Source organism: Microcaecilia unicolor, chromosome 3, assembly GCF_901765095.1.
Source record: "Microcaecilia unicolor chromosome 3, aMicUni1.1, whole genome shotgun sequence".
NCBI classification, from domain to species: Eukaryota; Metazoa; Chordata; class Amphibia; order Gymnophiona; family Siphonopidae; genus Microcaecilia; species Microcaecilia unicolor.
Window position 1 is genome coordinate 257,987,603 of NC_044033.1, and position 26,965 is coordinate 258,014,567.

Consider the following 26,965-nt stretch of genomic DNA (forward strand, 5'->3'; position numbering starts at 1 on the left):
TTTCCAGGAAGAACCAAATTCTCCTCCAGTCAGTCATCTCTCCATATTGAGGACCTGGTGACTACGACCTAGGCTCACTGATTCCTCTGAGGCCAGAGAGTCTCTGTCCAGGCCAGAAAGTCTCTGTCTAGACCACTCCCATCCAACCTTAAACAAAGCCCCTCTGCACCTGAGGGCCTTTTTAGGAGACACACCCTATAAGAGAGACTCCACCTGCCTTTCAAGAAGAAATCTTTCTTCATGTAAAATGCCTTATGCAGGTGTGAGGATGTTATAATGCCGTGTATCACTCCATGGTGCGACCGCACTTGAGTACTGTGTTCAATTCTGGTCGCCGCATCTCAAGAAAGATGTAGTAGAACTGGAAAAGGTGCAGCGAAGGGCGACTAAATAATAGCGGGGATGGATGACTTCCTATAAAGAAAGACTAAGGAGGCTAGGGCTTTTCAGCTTGGAGAAGAGACGGCTGAGGGGAGACATGATAGAGGTATATAAAATATTGAGTGGAGTGGAACAGGTGAATGTGAAGCATCTGTTCACGCTTTCCAAAAATACTAGGACTAGGGGGCATGCGATGAAACTACAGTGTAGTAAATTTAAAACAAATCGGAGAAAATTTTTCTTCACCCAACGCATAATTAAACTCTGGAATTCATTGCCGGAGAACGTGGTGAAGGCGGTTAGCTTAGCAGAGTTTAAAAAGGGGCTAGACAGTTTCCTAAAGGACAAGTCCATAAACCACTACTAAATGGACTTGGGAAAAATCCACAATTCCAGGAATAACATGTATAGAATGTTTGTACGTTTGGGAAGCTCGCCAGGTGCCCTTGGCCTGGATTGGCCGCTGTCATGGACAGGATGCTGGGCTCGATGGACCTTTGGTCTTTTCCCAGTGTGGCATTACTTACGTACTTAGCAACACAATCTCAGGGAAAAACTACTGCACTGTGTGCTCCTGCATTGGCAAAGGGCTCTCTCTCAAAGATCTTCCAGCTTCTACTGCTTGAAACACTTCAGATCATTTCAACGTAAGAGGGCTGTCCTCCTCCTTCACAGGACTCAGAATGCAGCTTTTCCTACTAGAATCAAGCCTTCTCAGTAACAGGTGGCTCCTTTCTCACTGAACTGAGGGCTACTTCCATTAAGAGTGGCTCCCTTCACCAGATAAACTGACCACAGGAATCATGGCAGGAAGCTGAAAGAACAATGCCAAAATTTACCTTCTGATGTCTCAAAGAGTACAGGCCTGAACACAAATACTCTGAGCAGCCATTCATTCAAAGGTTCATGCTACCCCACCTCAATCAGTGCCTGCTGCAACTGTTGCTCCTGGATCTGAAGAGAAAAAAATAAACTTGTCACAGCCCTCATCCTCCCCCATGCTACAGATGTAAAATAGAACTGGGCACTAATACTGATCATTAGACTAGCCTTTGTTGGCACTGAGTAAAGAGAGGGTTTTTTTTTTTAATACTCCAAGAAGGAAAAGAAAAAACAACTTTAATCCCCTTAAAACCAGGGCTGTGGAGTCGGAAACAATTTAGGTATAGTCAGAGTCAGTAAAATGTACTTACTTCGACTTCAGCTTCAAAATAAAAACTTGCAACAGTGTATTTTGATTAAACATTTTTTTTTGGTTCAGGTTTTGTTCAGATTTTCAAATAAATATACTTTGTGGTCTATTAGCCCTAATTTGGTACATAAGAAATATTCTATTTTTCTGTAATTAATCAAATTTCTCTTAGATTTACTATACATAATAGGAGTTTGAGTTGGAATTGTCGGGGCTCTGAGAGTAGAAAAACAGAGGAGTTGGGAGTCGAAGGTTTGGTGTATGGACTCCCACAGCCCTTCCTGTAACTACCTCTTCTAGACCTGGCTTACTAGATTTAGCTGTTCTCAATCTCCATCAGCTGGTGGGAGAAGGCAAACCCAAACATCTGGGCTGGGCAGGGCTGGTGGAAGGATAAAGAATTTTAATTTTTTAGCACACAAATTTTCTGAGATTTTGCAAGATTAAAAAGAGAAAAGGCAAAACATACAAAGGGTGCCAAGGACAAAAAAGCACAAATTAAAATTTGAAAAAAAAAAAAAAGAAGAAGACACAAATAGTTGGCCGGGGTGAAGAAGTAGTTACAGCAACAGTTGAGTATCAGGGAAGACGGGGTACAAATCCTACTGCCACTCCTTAGGAACTTAGGCAAATCATTTAACCCTCCGTTGCCTCAGGTACAAACTTACCCCCTGTTCATTAAGCTGTGCCAGCGGCTGCTGCACTGCAATGCCGACACAGCCTGTTCACTTTGGATGGGCTGTGTCGGCACTAGTGTGGCTTAGTAAACAGGGGGGTTACATTATAAGGCCTCTGGGGATAGGACAATACCTACTGTACTTGAATATAATTTGCCTTGAGTTACTACTGAAAAGGCATGAGTTAAATCCAAAAGGGTCATACAGTAGCAAGGTAGATGCCACACCATTCACAGAAGAGAGGATTTACATGTAAATAGCAAAACAAAATTGACAAGCTATTGGTCATGATGGGAAATATCTGATGGGAAATGATGGGCAATGTCTGAACAAATCAATCTTTAGAGATACATGTGGTCCCAGAAAACTGGAAAACGGCATTAGTTCCTAAAAGTGGTGGTAGTGGAAAGTTAGACATGGCAATCCAGTTAGATCTTGGTAGATTAATTAATGCCATGAACACTAAGGGAAAGGGAAGAGGAGGATCTCATTTGCATGAAGGGACATTGCATCAAATTGGCTCCCTTTCTTTGACTAGGGTAGCCAGCAAATTTGCAATGCATGTGATATCTTTGGATTTAATAATGTTTTGGACATTGTCTTGCACAAAAACTCATAAACTGTATCAGTGTTACTATGGTCCCCAATGAGGAAGACTGGGGTAGGAATAGGTTGAGCGATAGAGGGTACAGATAAATGATGTTCACAGGATGTCTCCAAATGGGTTACTTTCACATTTACTTTTTTTTTTTCTCACATGCGTATTTTTAAAATTTTGCAAGTACCACGGACAAAATAAATTTTACAACTACTGAGTCTTGAGCAGTAATAAGTGGTGTACTAGACTGAGGAGTCTGTCCTGTTCAATATTTTCATGAACGGTATTGTACAAAGGTTACTAGGCAAGTTTTTGGGGGATGACTAAAATGTGCATCAACATGGATACCACTGAGAGACAGAATGAGGAGTGATTGACTAGCAATAAGTTTCAATATTAAAAAAATACAGCGTTGTGCATTTGAAGTTCAAAAACCAAGGGATGATTACATGATTGAAGAGAAAAAAAAGTTATGATGTGATCGAATCCATTCATATTAGATGATCTCAAATAATGTGACAAGGCAGTGCTAGGATACATAAATTCAAACACTTGAAAAGGTAATAAAAAATTGTAAAAGAAAAAACCTTTTCGGAGGAAGGAAATGAAGTTCAAAATTTAACAGAGTTATAATTTTAAATATTGTTCATGGATGATGGATAAATTGAACACCTTTCCAAAGAGAGAGAAAATCAACATAATTCAAGAAGGAACAGAATTCTATGATAATGTACTGCATTGTATATTAACACTAGAGAGCATTCATAAAAGTTAGTCTTGATTTTAAATCAAGTAAGTCACTGTAATTATAAACCCAATTATTTAATGCACTCTCCACCCCTCTCCTCCTCCTCCTGCAGAAACAGGTATAATTATATTTTTTAGGGAATATTTTGTATGACCTGGCAGAACTGTGCAGAACTCAGATGTTTATTTGCAATGGCAGAACAGAAATCATTAAATGGTCTTATTTAGCTGCCTTAACTGAGACTGGTTGCATCAGCTGGAAATCTGTAGCCTGCACCTCTTTTTTGATGTATCAACGGGACAAATTCATGGTTTTCTTTTTCATTCAAGGTCTTCTGTTTCTTCAGTAAAAAGATCTGCCAGATCTGCTACTGTCAAGACTGAGGCTTCAGGCTGTTTCATTGATGAGCTAGTATGGCTGTGCAAAAATGGAAAGGACAATCATCAGACAAAAAAGAACATATCACGGGCCATTAAAAGAAAGGACTTGTACTATAGTCTTGAAATACAGCTTCTTAAAATGGTTACAGTACTGCACAAAAATGATTTATACTCCTGATTCCATACATGTGTTCAATTCATCTTGATTTGGAACTTAAGTCACAGTTCAAAGGGGTTTTACAGCAGAGCTCCTCAAACTGTGGGTTGAGGCTCCAAATGGCGTCAAAAAACCTGCCTTTGGGGTCATGACCTAGGAGAGCCCTCACAGGTGCATCATTATTCTGTACCTCCAAGAGGGTGTCATACAGTTTTATTTGGCTGCAATCATGGGTCACATCCACAAAAAGACTAGAAAGCACTGATGTACTGTATTCTAGAAATATCAAAAAGCTTACCTTTAAACACATGAGGGACTATTTTCAAAACTAATAATAGTTGTAAAGTTTGTAGGTATTTTTCCTTGCAGACTTTGTACCAGTTCTTCAGTATATGGCCATCAATAACTTGCCAGCACTGATCTGGCCACATTTTGGGGCACTGAAGTCTGCTGGAATCAACTTGGCAGTATTACAAAGTGTGCATTCTTTCTCTGTTTGTCCCAATCACCTCTCTTCTTTCCCCTCCTCCCCTCCTCTTGAAGGAGTGGTTGTTTGCATTAATACACCTGTTTCTACCATTATCAAAAAAATGTAACAGCAATTAAGGACCATTAAACCCAATCTAATCTGTCCAACCTCATTCCTGGTTCAATGCCAAAGACCCCAGCTTATTCTCACTGTTCCCTCACTTCTTTAGCACTAGGAATTTTCTGTATGTATTTCATGCTTTTTAGAATTCTGCTAATGTTTTGATCTCTACCACCTTCACTGAGAGTCCATTCCATACAACCAACCACTACTACCTCCCTTATCTTTTGGTTATGGTTTTCCCTATGGTGTCCACCACCTTATGACACCAATTTGCTAAACTGAGAACATACTTTATTATTCCAACGTCCCCCTCCTGGTTCGTACATATCAGTATGTGTACCCCTCCCGTACAATGCTTCCTAGAATTTCTTCACCCCAAATGCAGGCTCAGAATTTTATTTAAATGAATAGCCAGCCCAAACATTTCTCAGGCTTTCTTAGATCACATCTCCTAATGTTCAGCCCATTTTGGGGGGGGGGGGAGGAGGGGGAAAGGGTGTCTACTCTGTTTTAATATTATGTGAAATACAGCAATCTTATGCTTCTAAACCCTTAGCAATGATCATTAACAAATGTAATCCTGTTAGGTTTGGGATTACTAACAGAGTAAGTCCCTGTAGGAGTCCCTGGGTGGGAGGAAGCCCAGTCCAAGGGGCGTTAGCTTTGGAATAAGATGCAGAACGATAGTGTCCTTCTAGATAGAGTGTTGAGGGTGTGGGGGTGGAGTTACTTGTTAATAAAAGTGTTAGTTGCCCTTTAGAGTTTTTTTTTTTTTTTTTTGGGGGGGGGGGGGGGTGATTCCTTTGGGTTTGTTTGTTTTTTTTGGTTCTGGTTGCTTGCTGGTCACTGCCATAAAGAGGTGATAGAAATCAAGCGCTATTTACTTGCATGTCTATACCATGTAATAGCGTTCAAAACCATTGGCAATTTGCCTTTGGTTTCTGAGGGCTTTCTCCAAATGATAATATAAAGCACAGCTTCTTTGAATGATATTAGCTAGAGTTGTGTTCTTTAGTATTAGAGTACCTTTTGCTAGCTCTAGCAGATACTGCAGTTTGTTTGTTCGTGGTCAACACTGTAGCATGTAATGTCCACAACCCTTGGAACATGGCTTTTAGTTTTCTACTCAGCAAGCTAATGATCTTCTTAGCTTTCCTTCAGACTTCAGTGCGGAGCAGCATGGCTCAGTAACTAATTTTGGGTGGAATGATATCACATTAAAAAAACAAAAATATCAAAATAGAGTTGAACAGTGGTCTCTTAATTGAATATTGCAAAAAAAAAAAAAAAAAGAAAGAATACCTAGGGGTCTACGTCTTAAAAAAGCCCCACAGTGCTTCAGTGATGATAAAGACTTTGTAGATAAATGGAATAAAATACTTAATAGGTGTTCATTCGACCTTATGCTACTTATTATAGAGAGAAGTCAATCTTGCCTTAATACATTAAAAGAAGAGCTTGATACAGAACTAGTCAAACTTAAGAACAGCATAGCCCTAGACGAGTTTGAAAAACACCACCAATGTCTTAAAGACAACATAGAGAAATTCAGAGAGACTGTTAAGAAATCAAATCTTAAAAAATTTGCAAGGGATGAAAAAGATAATGCAACCAATAATGTGTACCCTTGGGTGCATTATAATGAAACAGAAGCTTCACAGAAAGACAACAGCAATAAACATTTGAGATTCAATGACTCTTCCTCCTCTAGCAGTAGTGATGATTCATCAAGCAACGAAAGTGCAGAGGTTTTTTAGGAATGAGATCTTCCAGACACGGGAGAGGAACAGAAGAGGACGAATGGGGTAGAGGAACAGACCATGGACTCAGTCCCAAAGGACAACCAGTGGTAATTAATTTATCAACTAGACCACTGACAACCTACAGAAGAATCTGTTTTATCGAAAGGGCTTTCGGTTGTCCCCTCTCTCCAATTCAAATGAGTTTCAATTTGCCATAGACTTAGAAAAATTCGTCAGGAAGTTACAACTAAAGCTGTTCTTTAAAGACAATGTAAGTGTAAACTATAGAACCATTATTAAAACGAAATCAACTTGGAAACCACAAGGTCAGTTAGACCCTGCACTACAGACTTTTAAATAATTGATTTTACAAGATCTTGACAAGTTTAAAAAGGGAGATCGTCATAGATTTCAAAACCAACTACAATCTTTCTAAAATCGAGATGGAAGCGCTGAGGACATTGCAAAATGATGAGAATATTATTATAAAAAAGGCGGACAACGGAGGCGCTATAGTTCTTCAAAATCGAGTCGATTATTTAAAGAAGGCTTACGACAGCTAAACGACAAAAAGGTTCTATAGGAAACTAACACTGAATCCAACTAAAAGATTACAAGCACTGATTACAAGAATCACTAACAAAGCCATAGAACTCCTCAGCTGAGAAGTCCTGTGGGTCCAGCTCTGTCTCCAGGAGAGGTCTGAATCTGACTCTTCAAAGTACTGTTCTTGGGAAGTAACATTCTCATTGGAATATCCTCAGGACCATATGACTGTGCACTGTCATACCTTCCTTGGGTAGCTTGGGTTGAGGGATTGTAGATGTCCAATAATTCTGCTCCAAATTCCTTACCCTCTTCTAACTGAAATAAAATGGTGTTAGTCATTCTCCATATAAAATTAGATCCTCTGGGAGAGACTTTCTCCTTTCCTGTGGAGAAGAGGGGTCCAAATGGAATCCTATTCATCAGAAAACTGAAAGTTCACAGCCAGAACCCTAGAATCACTCCGATTATGACTCGAACAAATATGCTACTGAAGAATTTTGATTTTGCTCCTGATGGCAGTTGAGGCTTCATAAGACTATATTTTGACTGTTGGCGTCTAAGCCTCAATGTGGTTTTATACTTCAGTGACATTTCCTCCCCCTATTACTCAATATAAACACTAGGGTGGCTGACTTCAACTTAGATGTCCTAGTGTCAATGACAATACTCTAGCAATGTGTGAGCCTCAAGAATCTCTGTGCCCTCCCCTATATTGATATCAATGCCAAATACTGATTTGAGTCAGATGGTGAGAAAAATGCGCCTTGATTCTTCTATCCAGCTTCCCCTCGAAGACTGATGCCAAGACTGAGGAAGGCTTGGTAGGAAAGGCCAAATCCTCCTAAGGTGTATCAGTGACCTTGTCCCAGACCCCTGAAGTCTGTAGAATCCCATTTGATATCAAGAAAGTAGTATGTTCCTTTGTTCAGAGGCACACCACAAAAATGGCCTCTGCTACTATCTGTATGTTTCAGGCATCGTGCTCTGATGAGGCCTGATGTCATGGCTTCCTCACAATTATTCAATACCACAATGTCAGAAGTCTTCAATGACATTAAGGAGATAAATTCTTGTCTTCTTTGGTTATTGGCCAATGTCTGATCCCGAGAGATCTTATAAATGGTCAACACTGACAAAGACAGAGGTCTCTTCGATGTCAATTCATCTACAGTGCCTGGTGTACCTTTCAAGTCCTTTGGGTTCTGATGATTCTGTTGCTCATGTATGTGGGTCGAACTTCAATGAGCTCAAGAGCCTTTCCTTCTGCTCTTCACAGCCACAAAGACATCTGTGTCATTTGTAGACTCGTGACACCTGGAGGCCTCATAATCTGAGTCCAAGAACTGTGGGTATCTACACCAGATAAGGTATTTCTGCACAGCCCACATTCTTAAACTCAAGGGGGATTTGTTTAGGGCTATATCACTGAAAAAATGCCAGACTGTGCTCCCTAGAATAACAGGATAATGCTGCTGAAAAAGTTAAAAAAAAAAAAAAAAAAAAACCTTCAAAATGATGAAAAACATAATTAAGAGGGAATGAGAGACAACCCAGTGTAATAACGTAGAGAATAACAAAATAAAACTGTGAGAGGAATCTGAAAAGTCTGAATGATGGGAGAATGAACTAAGATCGCCCTGCATGATAACACTGCACAGGAACTTGCATACATGTGCAGTAAAACTAAAACCTCTACTTGTAGAAAAAAAACTAGGGCAGAGCTCTCCTATGTGTAGGCTCCGTCCATGACATCACACATTTATATGATATTAAACAAAATGAACATAAACAATAACAGACCTTGGTGTCCACTCTCTTGCATGCTTTGGTGACTGCAGATGCTGTCTCTTCTTTTCTTCCAGAATTATGAGTCTAACATACTAAGTTGCCAATCTGAGTGATACCTTAGAACATTAACTTTATACAACTGAGGCAAGCTTTACTATACTATTATGAGCCACATATTCAGACCAGATGAAGTAAAAAACAAAACCAAAAACAAACAAACCCCCAAACCCTCCTTTAATAAGGAATTTGTTTGTAGCTGGCTTTATTTTCACTTTCAGGAATAAATAAATATTGTTAACCTAGGTTTGACAGTATGAAATATTCAAATCAGCTGTAGGTTTTTTACCTTTTCTCTGCAGTTTTCAGCATTGCTTGCATTCTCTCTTCAATGGTTGCTTTAATTAAAAACCTGTGGACAATGGTGGGCCTAAAGGTAACAGAACACAAAACAAAAGGTAAATCAAGTATTGAGACTATGCAGTTTTCAGAGAATAACAACAAAAAAATAAGTAAGGCAATGTTGCTAACCTGCAACAGGCATTTTCCTTAGACAGCAGAATTGATAAGACACACAAGTAGGTGATGTTATCTGATGGTGCTGGACAGAACTGCTCCCCCAAAACTAAGAACCTTAATGTAAAGTTGTGAGCATAGGTGGCCCTTCCTGCGTACAGTGGTCTCCTCAGCTCTTTAGTTAGTTACAAAGCTCAAAACAGCAAAAGCTCTTAGGAAGGTGGGTGGGACTGTGTGCCTCATCAATCCTGCTATCTAATAAAGACACCTGTTAGAGGTTAACAATATTGCCTTTTTTTTTTGTCAATAAGCAGAGTTTAGTCAGGCATATAAGTGGGTGACCTTAAGCTTAGGGCTGCTCTGTTTCCTATTGTTTTAGTCTTTTGAGCAATCCATATGGCTGATGGAATAGATAAGCCAGTAGCAGTAAACTGAAGAAATTTAATGAGGCAGGGATTTAGAGCAACATTGTTGCTACATAGAGTACAATGTAATGAGACTTGACCTTGGAGCTGAGAAACTATTTGCTTATTTATGGAGAAATTAGTTCTTACTGCTAATTTTCTTTCCTTTAGTCCCAATAGACCATCCAGACTTGTAGGTTATGCCCATCTACCAGCAGGTGGAGATAGAGAATTGAGCTGTGACATAAGAGGCAGTGTGCAGCTATCCCAATTCAGTACTCCATAACAAAGCAGTTGGAAAGATATAACTGAAGCAGAAATCCTCTAGGTGGTCTCCTTTCCAGTGGCGTAGCTAGGGTAGTTGACACCCGGGGCCGGTCATTTTTTAACACCCCCCTCCAACATCCAGTACTAGGCATACCGAGAATACAAACACTCAGGATCTCTAGAACAATTTTACCATACCATAAGCAGTAATTTCTACGAGTCACATAAGGAAAAGGAAAGCATCTTAAACACTACAGTGAGCACTAGAACATCAATTCGCCTATCGTAAAACGTAACCAGACAGAATAGTACAAATCGTCGATCCTGCACAGTCAATGCCAACTGAAAGCCATGTCTTTTTCACAAACACAGATAAACCCTAAACCACTATAGAATAAGTAATCAAACTTTCTATTTAGACAAAAATTAAAACTGACCCCCAAGAGGCCAGACTGAGCATACAATGCAACACCACAGAAACAGAAATAAAATACCACCATTTTATTGGACTAATACATTTAGCTTTCAGAGACCAAAACCTCCTTCCTCAGATCAGATCAGTACAGTATAGTGATTTTACAATATCCTATCCTGGCCTGAGGAAGGAGGTTTTGTTCTCCGAAGTTAGTCAAAATATATTAAAATTAGTCCAATAAAGATTACCTTATTTCCATGTTCTATTTATTAACACAGCTACAATACTACTTTATCCTAAAGCAAAAAAATAAAAATATATATTTTACTTGCAGTTTGTTGTCTCTGGTTTCTGCTTTCCTCATCTTCTTTTCACTGTCTTCCTTCCATCCAGCATCTGCCTTCTCTCTCTCTCCCTGCCATCCAGTGTCTGCCCTCTCTCTCCTGTCCCCTCCATCCAAAGTGTGCCCTCTCTCCCTGCCCCTTCCATCTAGGATCTGCCCTCTCTCCATGTGCATCTCCTTCCTTTGTCTTTCCTTCCCTCCATCCTTGTCCAACATTTCTCCTCTCTTCTCTCTTCCATCCATGTGCATTTCCTTCCTGACTTTGCCTTCTCTCTCTCTCCCTGCCATCCAGTGTCTGCCCTCTCTCTCCTGTCCCCTCCATCCAAAGTCTGCCCTCTCTCCCTGCCCCTTCCATCTAGGATCTGCCCTCTCTCCATGTGCATCTCCTTCCTTTGTCTTCCTTCCCTCCATCCTTGTCCAACATTTCTCCTCTCTTCCATCCATGTGCATTTCCTTCCTGACTTTCTTCCCCTCCATCCATCCATGTCCAACAACTCTCCATTCTCCCCTGCCGTCTCCTCCATCCACCCATATCCTTCAAGTTTCCTCTCTCCCCTGCCCCCATTCATCCATCCATATCCAGCAATTCTCCATCTATGTCCAGGAACTCTCCATTCTGTCCTGCCGTCTCCTCCATTCACCCATACCCTTCAAATTTCCTCTCTCCCCTGCCCCCAATCATCCATCCATATCCAGCAATTCGCCATCTATGTCCAGGAACTCTCCATTCTGTCCTGCCGTCTCCTCCATCCAGCCATAACCTTCAAATTTCCTCTCTCCCCTGCCCCCATTCATATCCAGCAAATTTCCTCTCTCCCCTGCCCCCTCCATCCATCCACTAGCAATTCTCCTCTCTCCCCTGCCCTCCCCTCCAGTGATCTCTTCTCTCCCCATGCCCTCCCCTCCCATCCATGTCCAGCGATTCTCCCTGCCCTCCCTCAGCTCCCCCACAGCCCTCCTCTCCGTTCCTTCCTGCCCTCCCCTCCATCTATCCACCCACGTCCAGCAATTCTCCTCCCCTGCCCTCCCCTCCAGCGATCTCTTTTCTCCCCATGCCCTCCCCTTCTCTCCCCCATGTCCAGCAATCTGTTCTCTCCACTCCCATCCATGTCCAGCATTCTCTTCTCTCCCCTGCCCTCTCTGTTCCTTCCTTCCCGCCCATGGCAGCCCTCCTCCTCCTCTCTGCCCCCCCCCCCATATCATAACCTTTTACTTCCCGTGGTGGCAGCGGCGTCAGTTCCGTTACGAAGAAGGCACTGCAGGCTCCCTTCCGGCTTCAGCTTCTCCCTTCGCTCTTCACACAGTGAGTGTCTTGCCTTCGCGGAAACAGGAAATGCGTCATCGCGAAGGCGGGACACTCACTGTGTGAAGAGCGAAGGGAGAAGCTGAAGCCAGAAGGGAGCCTGCAGTGCCTTCTTCATAAGTAACTGACGTCGCTGCCACTATGGGAAGTAAAAGGTTATGATACGGAGGGGGGGGGGGGGGGGAGGGGAGGGGGGGGGCTGCCGGGGGCGGGAAGGAAGGAGGAGAAGGGTTCTACGAGATGCCCATGGGGGGGGTTTTGGGTGGGGGGGGGGGGGGGGGTGCCTGGAAGCAGCGGAGCACCCCCCCCTTGTGCTGACACCCGGGGCGGACCGCCCCCTCTGCCCCCCCTTGCTACGCCACTGCTCCTTTCTCGTTGAGAACAATGTAGCACAACAGTAGAAACTGGTTGCACATCAGAGAGAAGAGACTTCAACCATCATACAGAAACTGAACTAGAAACACTGAAGAGAAAGGCGGGCTTCTGGATAGATCTGTTGGAACTAAAGGAAAGAAAATTAGCAAGTAAGAACTAATTTCTCCTTCCTTAGTGTCACCAAAAGATCAATCCAGACTTGTGGGATGTACCAAAGCAATTCTCAAGTAGAGAGGAAACCTGAAACCTCTGTTAGAAGAACAGAAGTTTCAAACTCAAATCCCTTCTGACCATAAGGACCAATCTGTAAAGCTTAGAAAAGGTATGAATAGACTAAGTAGCAGATCTAAAAATCCCAACCAAGGGAATGGCTTTAGATTCTACCAAGAGGAAGAGTGCACATTAAAAGCTGAAAGCCAAAGCTCACGAAAGCTCACCTGCTCAAATAAATGCTGAGGAAATGACTTCATCCATCAAACGACCTATTGAAGTCTGTGAAGCTGAAAGACCCTGCCTGGGGTCTACAGAGAGCACAAGGAGAAGGCAAAATCTCTGAAATTCAATAGTGAACTCCAGGTACCTCAACAGTACTTTGTAGAGGACACGTTACTGGAGAACAGGCTAGGATGTTCTGCCCTCCTCCTTAGGAAAGGAAGTCAGAGTACGGGGAGATTGACATTAAAAGGAGAAGTCACCTTACGGAGGAAGGAGGGAACCATTAGATTCAAAATTTCTGCTTCTGAGAAAGCAAAGAAGAAATCCCTACAAGAACAGCTCAAAGATCCAATAATCCGACAGAAGGGAGAAGAAAAAAACCTGATGTAAATGTGAGGACCTTGAAAGTAGCCTTATTTTTAAAAATTATTTAAAGAGACAGTTCTGGAGAGCTTGAAGCATATCAGAAGCAAAATAAGGCCTGCACATCACAGCCTCCTGGGTCAGAATCACATGGCCTAGATTAAGAGCAGTCCCGTGAAGACTTGCCTAACAGCAGTCAGACAGAACACGTACATCAGGGAGACAGGTGGCCATGGCTAAAGGACAGCATGCAACACCTGAGAACTCTTCTTTCAGCTGAAGAATGTGAGAAGCATAGCATTGTTTTGTGTGGCTGTGTGGCCCAAGCGAGGAAGTTCCTGCCACAAAGTCATGAGAAAAAACAATCAAAAAATTCCCATTTCCTTGGGTCTAAGGAATTCCTATTGAGATAATTGGCCAGTGTATGCAATTCTCCCTCTTTGTGCGCCTCCAACAGCACCTGAAGACAGTGGTGTGCTGGAGCAGGCTCTCACAGGCTCGCAAGAGCCGGTTGTTAAGTTTTTAAGAATTTTGGGAGCCGGTTGTTAAAGTAGGGCCCTCCATGGCTACTTTAACAACTGGCTCCCAAAATGTGGGCTTGGGCCCCCTGCTGAATTCTCTTTACTTTGCTGGTGGGGATGCTGAACCCTGCCAGCCAAGTAAATAGACTGCTGCTGCTCCCAGATCCTTGTTTCCAGCTCTGAGCAGCAGGCTAGGACTTCTCCAGCATGCGTGAGAAGTTTCAGCATGCTGCTCAGAGCAAGACATTGGGAGTGGTGGCAGTCCATTTATTGGTTGCCAGCAAAGGTATGCCTAGTGTGCCCGCATGAAGGGAGGGAGGAGAGAGAGGCAGTGTTGCACCCCCCCCACCCGGCCCACCCCTGGCCCTTCCAACTGCAGAGCTGGCTACGTCCGGAGAGAGAGAGCCTGTTAAAAATTTACCAGCACACACCCCTGCCTGAAGATAACTCTCAGCTAAAGGAGAAGAAGGCAGGCTTATAATGCTAAGGTAGCCCTTTGAGTTCCTCAAAGTCTGTTGATGCATAATACTGCGGTTATATTGGCCTAGAGATGCTGATGAAGAGGAGCTGAGGCAAACTCTACTAGAGCCCAAAGCTCAAGATGATTTATCAGCCAAGACCCTCCTGAAGGGGACCATCTCCCCAGAGTAGAGAGATGAAGGCAATGGGCTTACCAATCTAAAAGACATTCAAGTTTGCTACTTACCACTCTGGGGTTGCCAGATAAACTCCCTGACTCAAACTTACTGAAGACACTAAGCCATGCAACTATATGCCTAACACATTCAGTGAAGACGAGCACTGCATTCTTAACAGGGGACCAGCAGCTCCATAGAGAGAACTGGAGCGGCTCCATGTGTGCCCTTCACCAGGATACAATATCCAAGGTTGCAGTCATCAACTCCAGAACCCACAAGTAATTCCAGACTCATGGGCTTAGAAGATGCAGAATACAATTAATTTGAGAGTGCAGTTTGGAGACTTTAGAGGCTAGGATGAAACTTCCTGCCCAAAGAGGCCACCTATACCACCAGGCACGATAAGGTATGGGACGGGATGTGGATGGAGTGAGCTATAAAAAAGGGTGCGTGGAGGGAGGCTGGAAAAAGATTGGGGAGGGGACATACATGGGGGGAGAGGGAGGGAATCTGGCTTTCTTGGGGAGGTCAAGGTGACACTACTGTGCAGAGGTGTGGCGGGGGTGTGAGGGGTGTTCTCTTTTTTTATCAAGGCAAATATGGTAACCCTAAGACAGAGGAATACTGAATTGGGATAGTGGAACACTATTTCTTATGGCACAACTTAATTCTGAGTCCTCTCGCTCCACCTGTTGGTAGACCAGTGGCGTAGCCAGAAGGCAATTTTTGGGTGGGCCAACAGGTTGGATGGATGGGCACTAGAGTTGCCAACTTTTTGAAAGAGAAAAAAAAAGTCACCTAATGAACCCATGCTTTGTCCGTACCCCACCCCATGCTCTACCTCTACCTCACTTCCAATTACTTCAATGAGGGTATCAGTGGAGGCTTCAGTGGCCTGTTGAGAGCTAAGGGAAGTACAAGAGACTACACTATTCTTCAGCCATCATTGAGACACAGTCCTCCAACACACACATGGTTTTGAAGCCAAATACATTCCGCATCCAGAGAACCTCCTGGCCTTCCACCAACAATGGATGCAGAGCAGAGCAAGGACATTTCCCTATAAAGCTCACCATACAAAGACATTTTGGTAATGTCAATAATAGACATATTGCAAAGTAATTTAAAAAAATCTATAAACAAAAAGTCAGTCAGAATCTAGAGCAAATCTACCATGCCAGCACTAACTTCCAAAACAAGGATCCTACCTATGAAAAGGTAGTGCCCTAAATATCACAGTGGAACCCTAAAATAGCGATACATCTATCGAGAAAACTGAACAAGCCAAATGACTACAGAATGCTACATAGAATCTTCATGGTGACAGAATACCTCGGGGTCACACACACACACAAAACAAATGCCAAATACACAAACTCTATAAATATAAATTAAACTGAAACCCCAAGAAGCCAGACCTTGCATGTAGTACAACATTAGAGAAACAAGAAAGGAATTTCCTCCTGTGCAAATTATAAAGATAGCACATGCCAGAGATGGTGTTTGGGGGGGGGGGGGGGGGGGGGAGGTGCAACTAAGGCAATTGTGCTTGGCTCTCTAGCCAGAGAGAGCCCCAAGCCTGCCAGAAGCTGAAGAAGGTGCAGCCTGGTAATGGGCTTTGGGGTCCTCTCCCAGATTCCTTCCCTGGGCCCCAGCCATATCTGACATATACCAAAATCTGGCATATTCTAATCACAAAATAGAAAATAATTTTTTGTACCTTCTTGTTGTCTGGTCATTTTATTTTTCAAATCATATTGGTCCCAGTCTCTGGTTTCTGCTGCCCTCTGTCTTTCCTGTCCATCTGACATTTCTTCCGCCTCCATGTCACCATCTATCTTCCATCTCTGTGTCCACACATTTCCTTGTCCAGCATCTCCCCTGTGTTCATATCCCCACATCCATCATCATTCCTTTCTGCACCTATGTACCCCATGCCCAGCATCTCCCTTCTGTGTTCCTCTTCTCCCCCTTGTCTGGTATCTCCCCTCTGTGTCCATTGTATCTCTATTCCCGTTATCTCCCCACCCATTAACCACTCTTTCTCTATTCCCATATTTCCCTCCCCACCCCGTGTTGGGCATTGCCCCTCTGTGCCCATATGCCATCCCAATACAGCATCTCACCTGTGTCCCTGTCCCCATGCTCCCACCCAATGCCCATCTCCCTTCTGTTTCTGTATACCTCTCTAGGATCCATTTCTCCTTCCCTCACATCAGTGTGTCCCTCTCCTCTCTGACCCCAACCCAACCAGCTCCTCTCCTCCATGAATGTCACTCGATCCAGTCCCCAAAGGGCCCCTTCTGTTGTGGCAATAGTAGCAGAGGCTCTTGGAATGTTGTACACCAAAGCCAGCTCTTCAAAACTTCTACGATTATCATAACAGCCAACACAGTGGGTCTGATTATCTCTAGTTACATAAATATCATACAATCCTCTTTCAATTTCATCATCTCCCTCATCAATGACTTGTTCCTAAGGTTTTACTGTGTGCTCAAACATGGCATCCAGAACCTGAGAGAGCTGCTCCTGATCAAGGTTTTTGAAAAGAAGAATATCTTTACAGGCATCCTGAAGTCTGCATCGTTGCTCATCTGTTTTTGGATGAACCACCCTGGTTCTGTCTCTCCCTCCTCTTCATCTGGGTTAAAGGCTTCAGCACAAACTGAAACTCTTCTGCTGAATCTGTTGATAACTGGTGGTTCAAAGCCGGAATCGTCGTCCTCGTCCCTTTCTTCTCCATCGCCGTTGGATTCTGTCTGCATGGGCTCGGAATCGAAGTTCACCCCCTCCGTAAGAGTTTTGAGGCCTCCCCCTGCGCCATCGTGCTCCCGGTTCTCCTTCAGACGCGTGAAATACTGAATAGCAAAGTCCACCAGGTCTGCGGGTCGCTGGCGCAGCACCTCCACCGTGTAGCCCTGCAACAAGTCCGTTAACCTGTGCGAAATCCGGGATCTCGATACCCATCGTCCCCTCTGGTTTACCCTGATTCCCTCCACATGCTCACTCAGTCACACATGCACACTCGCCAACGGAAGGGAGACGTAAACCTCGTCAAAACAAATTAAAAAAACAAAACAAGGATTTAAATGCTATAATAAAACAAACAAACAAAAAAAACAAAATAAAGCTTTCTTGTCCCCCCTCCCCCAACCCTGAGAACTGGCTGCCCGAGAGCAAGAGAGACTGTCCTGCCCCTCGGCCCGATGCTGGCGCTATAAACAAGGGGAGGGAAGGGAAGAGGTGCTGCGCTGGACAATCAGGAGGTTGGAAGGAAGGAAGAGATGGGATGTTTTGGCTGGGGGGGATGTATGCTTCTGGGTGGGCCTGAAACAAAACTGGGAGGGCCTGGGCCCATTCAGGCCCACCTGTAGCCACGCCTCTGTGGTAGACGGGCATAACCCACAAGTATGGATTGATCTGTTGGTAACACTATGTAAAGCAGAACTACACACAAGGCTGAGTAGAGTGTTAAGCTCTGAGGGCACCCAGCATCTATCCCATCCTTAGGTAAACAAAATTTTGCTGAAACAATTTCTGGTGCTTTTTCCATTCCCAATCCTTAAAAATGGTACAGACTTGCCACTGAACTGACATAGAACATTTTAAGAAAGAGCTGAAGGCTACACTCTTCATGTGGGCCTTTAATGCTTGGGACACTCTTGAACTTTATCTCAAAAAGATTCTCTATGGAATTACATACATATCCTGGACATCACATCAGAGATGCTTTAAGGATACCGGTAACCTTGGTGCCTCAGTACTCTCAGCACCACGCTCTGAAAAGCTGTAAAGTTGATATTTCCCAGTCTCCACACTGCATTTGGTATCATGAGCCCTTAGCATCAAAGATGAAGATGAATCCTTCCTCTTCTTTGGGTAGGAAGCAAGATGATGATCAGTAATGATGGCCTCTATCAATGCTCAGTGTTGATGGTGAATGGTGCACTCTCAAAGCCAATGCATCCCTGGTGTCTGCTGCAGTTTTGGGACTCATGGAGACTTATGTTTCCAAAACCAGAGTCAATGGACTGAACTCCAGTGCCAAAAATACATTTGCTCTGCTTCTCTTGATCATGAAGTCCTATTTTGGACATCTCTTAACATAATTTAAGATGAGAGACAGCATGGTCAGGCCCCAGGCATTGCAGACAGCAGTTATGGGTATCCATAATGGACATGATCTTGTTACACTGGGTGCACTTTTTAAACCAACTGAGGGTTATTTTTCTGGGACACCTTGTTTAGAAAACTAGTCGCTGTAAAATCAAGTGACTCGATTTTAAAAATAAGTACTTTAACTAAGAGCCCATGGTTTTCAGCAAGGCCTACACCAGGTGATGCAAAAAAATAAAGGAAACTTGAAAATGACTGAAAAACCTAAGGCGCTAACACTAAAATGTACTGCAGGACAGCAACAGAACGTGAGAAAAAAAACTGTATAAAAAGTACAAAATTTGTATAGAAAATGTCATCCTGAGGCTAGTCTGACTGGCTTGGAGAAAAGATGAAGACCGAGATGATTTCACATGACAGCAGCAGGCAGAAAGTGGCACTCATGCGAACTAGAGTGCCTCAAAAGCTCTGAGTGTATTCTAAGCTGTAGAAGGTTCATCCGTGGGCTCCCATTGGTGATGTCATCCTGTGATGTGAGGACTTGCTATCCTGCTTGTCCTTGGAAAATGTTAGATGCCACGAGTCATGAAATTGGAAAGCGTCAGGATAGGGCACCTTGAAGTGTATTCGAACTGGAACTAGGTGGACTTAAGGTAAGCATGGGGCTCTCCTTGTGAAGATAAACATTGTCTCTCTCTCTTTTTTTTTTTTTTAATTTTCATTTGTGAAACATGAGGTGCACAACAGTAGAACCAATAAGAGAAAAAAAGACATCCAGAAGATAAAAGCGAACAACAATAACACTTTGTGCCACCCTGTGTTAGATAATAAGCCTCCTACCCAATTACCCCTAGCCACGCCCACCATGCACACTGAGAAATCACTCATTCCTACACACTACACCCATCCTTCCACTCTGCCAACCCCCCTCACACAAAACGTAAGTAATTCGCAACTAGAGTGTGATGCCTACCACCAGGACAACAGGAGGAAAGCCAATAATTACTCTGATACCCGATCCTTATAATGCTGCCTGTATCTGAGGCACTCTGGGGTCCTCTTCTTCCCATGCTTCTTCCTAAGTTCATGGGACGCTATTTCCCTCATCCTCTGGCATCAAGTCTCCACTGGATGACCTTCTCAAGCAATACGAGGGCTATACTCAAAAATTTGCAAGTCGGCAAGGAAATGTTGATCTATAAGACCTTGTTAATGCCCCAACAATAACGTACTATAATCCCAAGAGACCTCCTGCTGTATTGCCTTTTCTAAGGACGTGAGGGCTGAAAACCACAACATAAGTTTAGGGCAGTCCAGAAAGGAATAAAGCAGCAATCCCACATGAATTTTACACTTAATGCAAAGTTTCAATGCTGCACCCTGCTCTCTTGTGATTTAGGGCCTATGCAAAATTTTGTACTGGGTTTCCTAAAATTCTGCCAATTTCAGCAAAGAAAAGGTGTCATCAAAATGTTCTAGGAATTGAGGTTCATCAAAGTCCTGAGCTAAGTCGTGTTTCCACGCCTCCAATAATCTAATAATATCCCGCCCATCAAACGCCCTCTTCACCAGCTTACCCCTTGTGGAAAGTTTGTTAACAGAGGCGCATAGTAGCAAACTCAAGATCCAGAGTAGTAACCGCCCAGCTCTCTCCATATCACTGGACCAGACTATCATACTAGTGACGAGCTTAGAAATACGCCCACATGTGAGATTTTGGAATGTCCCACTACTGCAAAAACTGTGTGAAGGAAGGGAAAACCTTTCACTCCTCCGAATCCAGCTGTAAAAAGGCACAGCATCCCTTCCTCTCCCAAATCTGTAAAAAGGAGGCCATATCCCAGGCAACAAACTCAGCTACCCACCAGACTTAAAAAGGTGATGCCTTAGAGTGCGCCCTTGTTTCAGTTGCCACCACCTCCAAGTGAGATGGAATGGCCTCCAAAAGGGTGCTTTGCATTTAAAATCTCCAGAGCATTGTGGGCCTTGATGTATAAGATTAACAGGAGTATATGGGCAGCTCCAGGATCTTACAAATCTAAGGGAAATACTTTCTGAACCCCAGTAGTCATCTCATGAATCCAACGGAGCAACGCAGTGACACTGTAAATGCACAAATGTGGAAAATTGACTCCCCCTTATTATATGTCCAATATGAGCTTGGCATACCCGATCCTCGACACCCCACTTTTCCAACTAAATTTCTGAACTAAAGCTCGCAATGACACTTCCTCCATCCTCTTCACCCAAACAGGTTAAGCTTGGGGGGGTGAGGGGATAGAGCAATTTAGGAATCATGATCATCTGCAAGAGAGCCACTTGACCTATTGAGAGAGGGAGGACATGTTACTTCAAACACAAGGTTCTGACTTTCTCAATAGTGTTTACAATATTTCGTTGGTACATTACCAAGAAGGAGGGATCAAGAATATTCCCAAATATTTCAAATTATGTGTAACAGATTTGATTGGGAGCTTCCGGTGCCAGGGTTCTGTCTCACTCCTCTTCAGAGGGAGTACATCTGATTTGTGACAATTGACTCGGAGACCCGAGAAAGTACCAAATTAATGGACTAAACTCAAAAACGTTTCAAAAATTTCAGGTGCTTGGCTCACATACAAAAGCATGCAAAGATGCTCAGTCTGACTTCATAATGCCCAATCCAGATGCCCTGTATATCATCAGCCTGCCTTATCCTAGCTGCCTGAGGCTCCAAGGCTAGAAGAAACAGAAGGGAGGATAATGGACAGCCCTAGCATGTTCCCCGTAACAAGACAAGGGGGTGAGACAACTTCCCATTGATGATTAACTGGGCTTGCGGCTTAATATACAGGGCATGGATTCACCACACAAAATTCCCCTGCTACCAAATTTATCTAAAACCCCAAAAAGATGAGGCCAAAGCACACCATCAAAGGCCTTTTCAATATCAAGGCTGGCAATAACTCCCTGATTATCCTTAACCTGATCCTCAAGTAGGGCTATCATAACCTTGCACAAATTCATAGAAGTATAACACCCGGGGCCAAAGCTCACCTGATCTGTATGTATGACCAACGGGAGGTACTTATTTAGCTAGATTGCTAACACCACCACCAGCAAATTGATGTCTTGGTTAAGCAGAGAAACGGGCCAATAGGATCCTGGTTGTTTCTGATCCTTCCCTGGTTTAGGGAGAAGAGTGATATGAGCTAAATTCAAACGCTTCGCAGCTTGATCTCCCAACAGCCCATTGCACATGTTTTCCAAATGTGGGGTGATTAAATCACTAAGAATTTTGTAATACTCCGGACCTGGCCAATCAGGCCCAGGTGCCTTGGTCATTTTGAGATGCTTAACGGCCACCTGAAGTTCCACTGGAGTTATGGGTCTGCCCAAAGCCTGTACCTGAAAATCACTAAACTGAGGAAGCAGTAGGTCCTTCAAAAAAAGAGGTCCTAACAGCCTTATACATTGTCCCCTGGCTATATAATTTTTCATAAACGGAGACAAACTGACAAAAAATCTGGGAGATATCTACATGTCTCATGCCCTGCGCATCTCTAATACTGGTGATCATCTGTCATTTAAGGTGGGGTCTCACCAAATTTGCAAGGAGTTTCCCAGTCCCCCCCCTTAAAAAATATATAGGTTGTATCTCTGAAAGAAAAAGTTTTGTTTAGCCCACTGCTGCAGTATATTATCAATCTCTTTACGAAGCGTCACTAATTTTTCAGAGAGTAGGGACCTATGTGGGATACATGTACTCACTTCAAATCTTGGTACTCCCTAGTAAGAGAAAGTAATTTCTCCTCTCATAAGGGGGTCTGATAAACTACAATGTGACCCCTGAGCACTGCCTTGGAGGCCTCCCAATACACTACCAGGCCTATATCCTCATGGGGGTTAGTAGCCTCCTAGTGCTGCCACTTCGCCCTACGATGTGTGAAAGTTTGGGTTCTGGTACAAATGAGAGGGAAGCTTCCAGACAAAATCCTGGGTCTTGCTCAAGAAAGTTAACGTCGCTATGACTGGTGCATGATCTGAAAGCACATGGCATTTAAACAGTACATAATCTAGGCAAACATTGTGAGTGTGACAATAAAAGGTGAAGTGTGATTCATCCAGGTGCAGAGTATGCCACATAGCTACAACCCCAAGCTGTTGAATAAGAAAATTCACCACTTCCCACTATGATCTTTACCTGCAGTTTTGGGGTTGCTTACAGTCCACCAGAGGATTAGCTGTAATATTGAAATCCCCTCCAATTAGATGTATATAATCCAGATAATTAGCCAATTGGCCCACTAAATCAGAGAAAAACTTGTGATTGTAGATGTTAGGATTCCCACCTGTCCCTCGACCTTCAGGTATCAGCTATTACGAAAAGAAGTTTCCTCTCCATGCGCTCACTAAAACGTATGAAGCAGTTCCTTCCATTTGACCTTTTCCGGACTCTACTCCACTCTCTAGTGTTGAGCCATTTTGACTACTGCAATGGGATTTACACCGGATGCAAAGAACACACCCTTAAGAAACTCCAGATGGCGCAAAACACGGCGGCAAGATTACTATTTGGTAAATCTCGGTTTGACTACTGCAATGGGATTTACACCGGATGCAAAGAACACACCCTTAAGAAACTCCAGATGGCGCAAAACACGGCGGCAAGATTACTATTTGGTAATCTCGGTTTGAAGCAGCAAAACCTCTAAGAGAGAAGCTCCACTGGCTCCGATAAAAGAGCGTATCCAATTCAAAGTCTGTGCTCTCACCCACAAGATCGTTTACGGGGTTGCTCCAGTTTATATGTTCAGCCTGACTGATCTCCCTCCAAGAAATTCCATAAAGCCGTCTCGCCAGTGGCGTACCAAGGGGGGGGGGGGGGGCGGTGGGGGCGGTCCGCCCGGGGTGCACGCTGCTGGGGGGGGGGGGGGGGGGTGCTGCGCGCCTGTCGGCTCTTCGTTTTCATGCTCCCTCTGCCCCGGAACAGGTTACTTCCTGTCAGGGGCAGAGGGAGCATGGAAACGAAGAGCCGACAGGTGCGCGGCACCCCCCCCCCCCCCAGCGGCGTGCACCCGGGAGGGTCTTTCACCGGGGGGGGGGGGGGGGGTCGCGCTGTTCCGGGGGGGGGGGGGGCGCTGCACCCGGGGGGGCGAGGCGCATCGGCAATCCGCCCCGGGTGTCAGCGCCCCTAGGAACGCCACTGCGTCTCGCACTTATCTAAATCTCCACTATCCTAACTGTAGTAATCTAAGATACAAATTGCTGTTCGCCGCCTCTTTTTGCTTTGTGAGTCCTCGTTACTGGAATGCTCTACCATCATCATTAAAAGAGACTACCGACCACACTTTGTTTAAGAAATTCCTCAAGACTTATCTCTATGATAAAACTTACTCCGCAGTAACTTAACTTCCTGCTGTCCCTCGTTGTTTCCCCCCCCTCCCCAAGTTGATCCTTATTCTCTGTCCCGACCTTGCACTAGTATGATGTTATTTCTTTAAATATCGTTAGCCACATAGAGCCTGCTATGTTCGGATTATGTGGGATATAAACGTTCTCAAAAATAAATAAATAAACACAGAACACAGTAGAAAGCGCTGTCCTCACAGTTCTCCCAAAAGAATAGCATAATGCCTCTTCCTATCCTGAATCGCTTTATGGATATGAAAGGGAAGCTGCTTATGAATTGGAATGGCAACTCCCCTTTGATGCCCACTGAAAGAGGAGTAACGCACCTTCCCTACCCAGCTGCTCTTGAACTGCTCCACTATTGTAGAGCTGTGCAAACATGCAATATCCACCCCAGCCTTCTGCAGCAAAGACAAAACCTTTGTTCTTTTTATAGGTGAATTAAACCAATCAACATTTAAAGTAGCTGTAGTCAAGTTAACCATAGTCCCAATGAAGAAAGAGCAGAAACATAAAAAATGATTGATGTATTCCATCTGAGAAGGCCCCACCCATGCTCAGCAGCAGCACCACAACACCAACTGCCAAATCCTACATTAACACATCACATGCACTCTCCAACATCCCCACCCTACACACCCCCATGAACTCCAGACACACCCAGCCAAACCAACTAAATCCCACACAGCCAACATACTCACAATAGTAAAATTCCCAACGCCCTCCCCTGATTTACATGCATCTACTAAATCTCACAAAAAGTTTTCCCAGGGCTTCAGTCTCTCTCTAACATATAAAGTTGCAAAGTAAGTGAATGCTCCTAGATGAATGCTCACATAGTCCAACAAAAAGAACAAATATGTCCCAAAAGGTGTCTTCCACAAGTTCCTTGCAAAGAAAAAAAAAACAAAAAACAAAAACAGACAGGTACAGGCTGATGGAATTGAAAACACAGGCCAACCATGTAAAGAACCAAAAACCAGGGCCCAGAAGACCTCTTCTAGCAGCGGTGACTGACACCGGCCTGAGACAAGGGGCATAACCAGATCCACTTGGCTGGCCTCCATGACAAAGTCACATGACACCATGATTCAGTTGTTGCTGAATTACCAGGTCAAGTCAAAGCAAAGCTGACATACCCCCAGACATGTAACTCCACCTGCCAGCATGCAGAAGCGTGACCCCAAGTCCACTTTCACCCCTAATAAATCCCAAAATACCACTCAAGACAATCAGCGTGTGGCTCACACGCTGGGAAAAGTTGAATAAAGGCCTCTAGATCTTTGGGGTTCTCAAACTGCACAACCTTGCCATGATCAATGAAACACACTTGGGCAGAGTACTGAAGAGTCACCCTGAAGCACCTTTTATAAAGGTCCGTGAAGTAGGGCGCCATAGCCTTTCTCTTCACCACCACTGCTGCAGCAAAATCTTGAAACAGTAAAAGTTTTGTGTTCTCATAAATTAGGGATTGTAATTCCCTATATTTACACAGGTACATTCAGAAGCCTAAAAATCACAGGGCAAGGGCAGCGATCTTCCTTCCAGAGCTGGCCCACGTGGTGTGCCCTCTTGATAAGGAATGTATTAGGGCTTTTGTTTAACCCCAAAGTAATGGGCAGCTCAGACTCTAACCACTCTCGGAGTTCCCAACCTTCCTTAGGCTTTGGAAGGTCCACCAATCGCAGGTTATTTCTGCGATTCCGATTTTCATGGTCTTCCACTCTCTCTTGCAGTTGTTGATTTTGCTGATCCAACTCGCGGAACCTAACCTCTAGTGTTGTCTGATTCATTCAAAAAATTTTCAATTTGGTACGATTAGATTCTTTCAAAAAAATTGATTTTTTGATTCAATTTAACTTAATTGAAATAGTGAGGCCCACATGCTAATATTATAACACACAGGGGCGGGACACGCATCCTGCGCGAAGAAGACAGAAGATGCAGAGGAAGGCAGGAAGGTGGCTGGAGACAGAGGAAGCGGCTAAAAGTGAGTTACTAAAAAATCGATTTTTAAATTTTAAAAATTTGCCAAAAATGAATCGATGAATCGATTCGAATCACGAATTGGACAGCACTACTAACCTCCATGCCTGAGGTTTGAGTCTCCTGGTGGACAATGTGCTCTTCAACCTGCAAGAATCGCTGATTATGGAAATCAAACCATCTTTAATTTCCTGTACAGCAGTTTGAATCTGGGACAATCTGTCCTCCATGACAGCTGTAAGGTGTTTTTAAAGTTCCAGCACAGAAGCCTCATCCAATGTTACCACATTTTAGGACTCTCCGTAGCCATTTTGGATGAGCTTGTATGTGAAGTTGCTCAGAGATGTTTTGAGCCCTTGCTCGGCATAACCCATGAACATCACCTGATTGGAGGCTGACTGCACAGATAACAGATTGATAACTGTGGAAATCAGTTCCAAACAGTGAGCAAAGTAGCCCGATAACAGAAGATAATGAGAGATCAGCCCAGAGTTACTCCCTGGGGTGCCCTGCTAGTTTGGCAGAATCACATTACCCCCCCTCTTTCTTTTGTTTATTACGTGATATAGTAGTGGCCTGGAGAAGAAGGATGATCCCTTTTTGTTGGAAAAGCTGAAATGGTCAGCTGGACCGGGCCTATATTCAAGGCATAACTGTGTAATAGGTAATAGAATTAAAAGCATAGTGGATACCGGTTATGGGGAGGACCTATGGGTATGCTATAGTTCAGTTCCTTCTAAGCAGAAGGAAATTTTGTTTGGTTAGTGCAGCAGGCTTTGATCCTGGCAACCTGGGTTCCATTCCCACAGCAGCTCCTTGTGTCCTTGGGCAAGCCACTTAACCTTCCATTGCCCCAGGTACAAAAACTTAGATTGTGAGCCCTCTAGGGGCAAAGTACCTGCATTTAATGTGTACAGCGCTGCATAAGTCTAGTAGCGCTACAAAAATGACTAATAGTAGGTTAGGCAGTTTGCCTGGATCACAGGTTTGTAGAAAAGTGTAAAAGAAACTGATTTGAGTAAGGAGGCACCACTGTATTACAGGGATCTGGTAAAACTGGTAACTTAATACAGACATGATCTACCACTGTC

The 26,965-nt window shown here is 43.8% G+C and overlaps 1 protein-coding gene and 1 pseudogene across 1 annotated transcript in view; both read right to left on the minus strand.

Moving 5' to 3' along the window:
• Nucleotides 1-865: 865 nt before the first annotated feature.
• SHPRH (SNF2 histone linker PHD RING helicase) overlaps nucleotides 866-26,965 on the minus strand; it is a 331,612-nt gene continuing 305,512 nt past the window's right edge. Inside the window, 2 exon segments of the mRNA XM_030194974.1 lie at nucleotides 866-4,013; nucleotides 9,151-9,231. Of these exon segments, the coding sequence (XP_030050834.1) occupies nucleotides 3,917-4,013; nucleotides 9,151-9,231 (178 nt within the window). The 3' untranslated portion in view covers nucleotides 866-3,916.
• Nucleotides 13,409-25,681, minus strand: LOC115467359 (annotated as a pseudogene).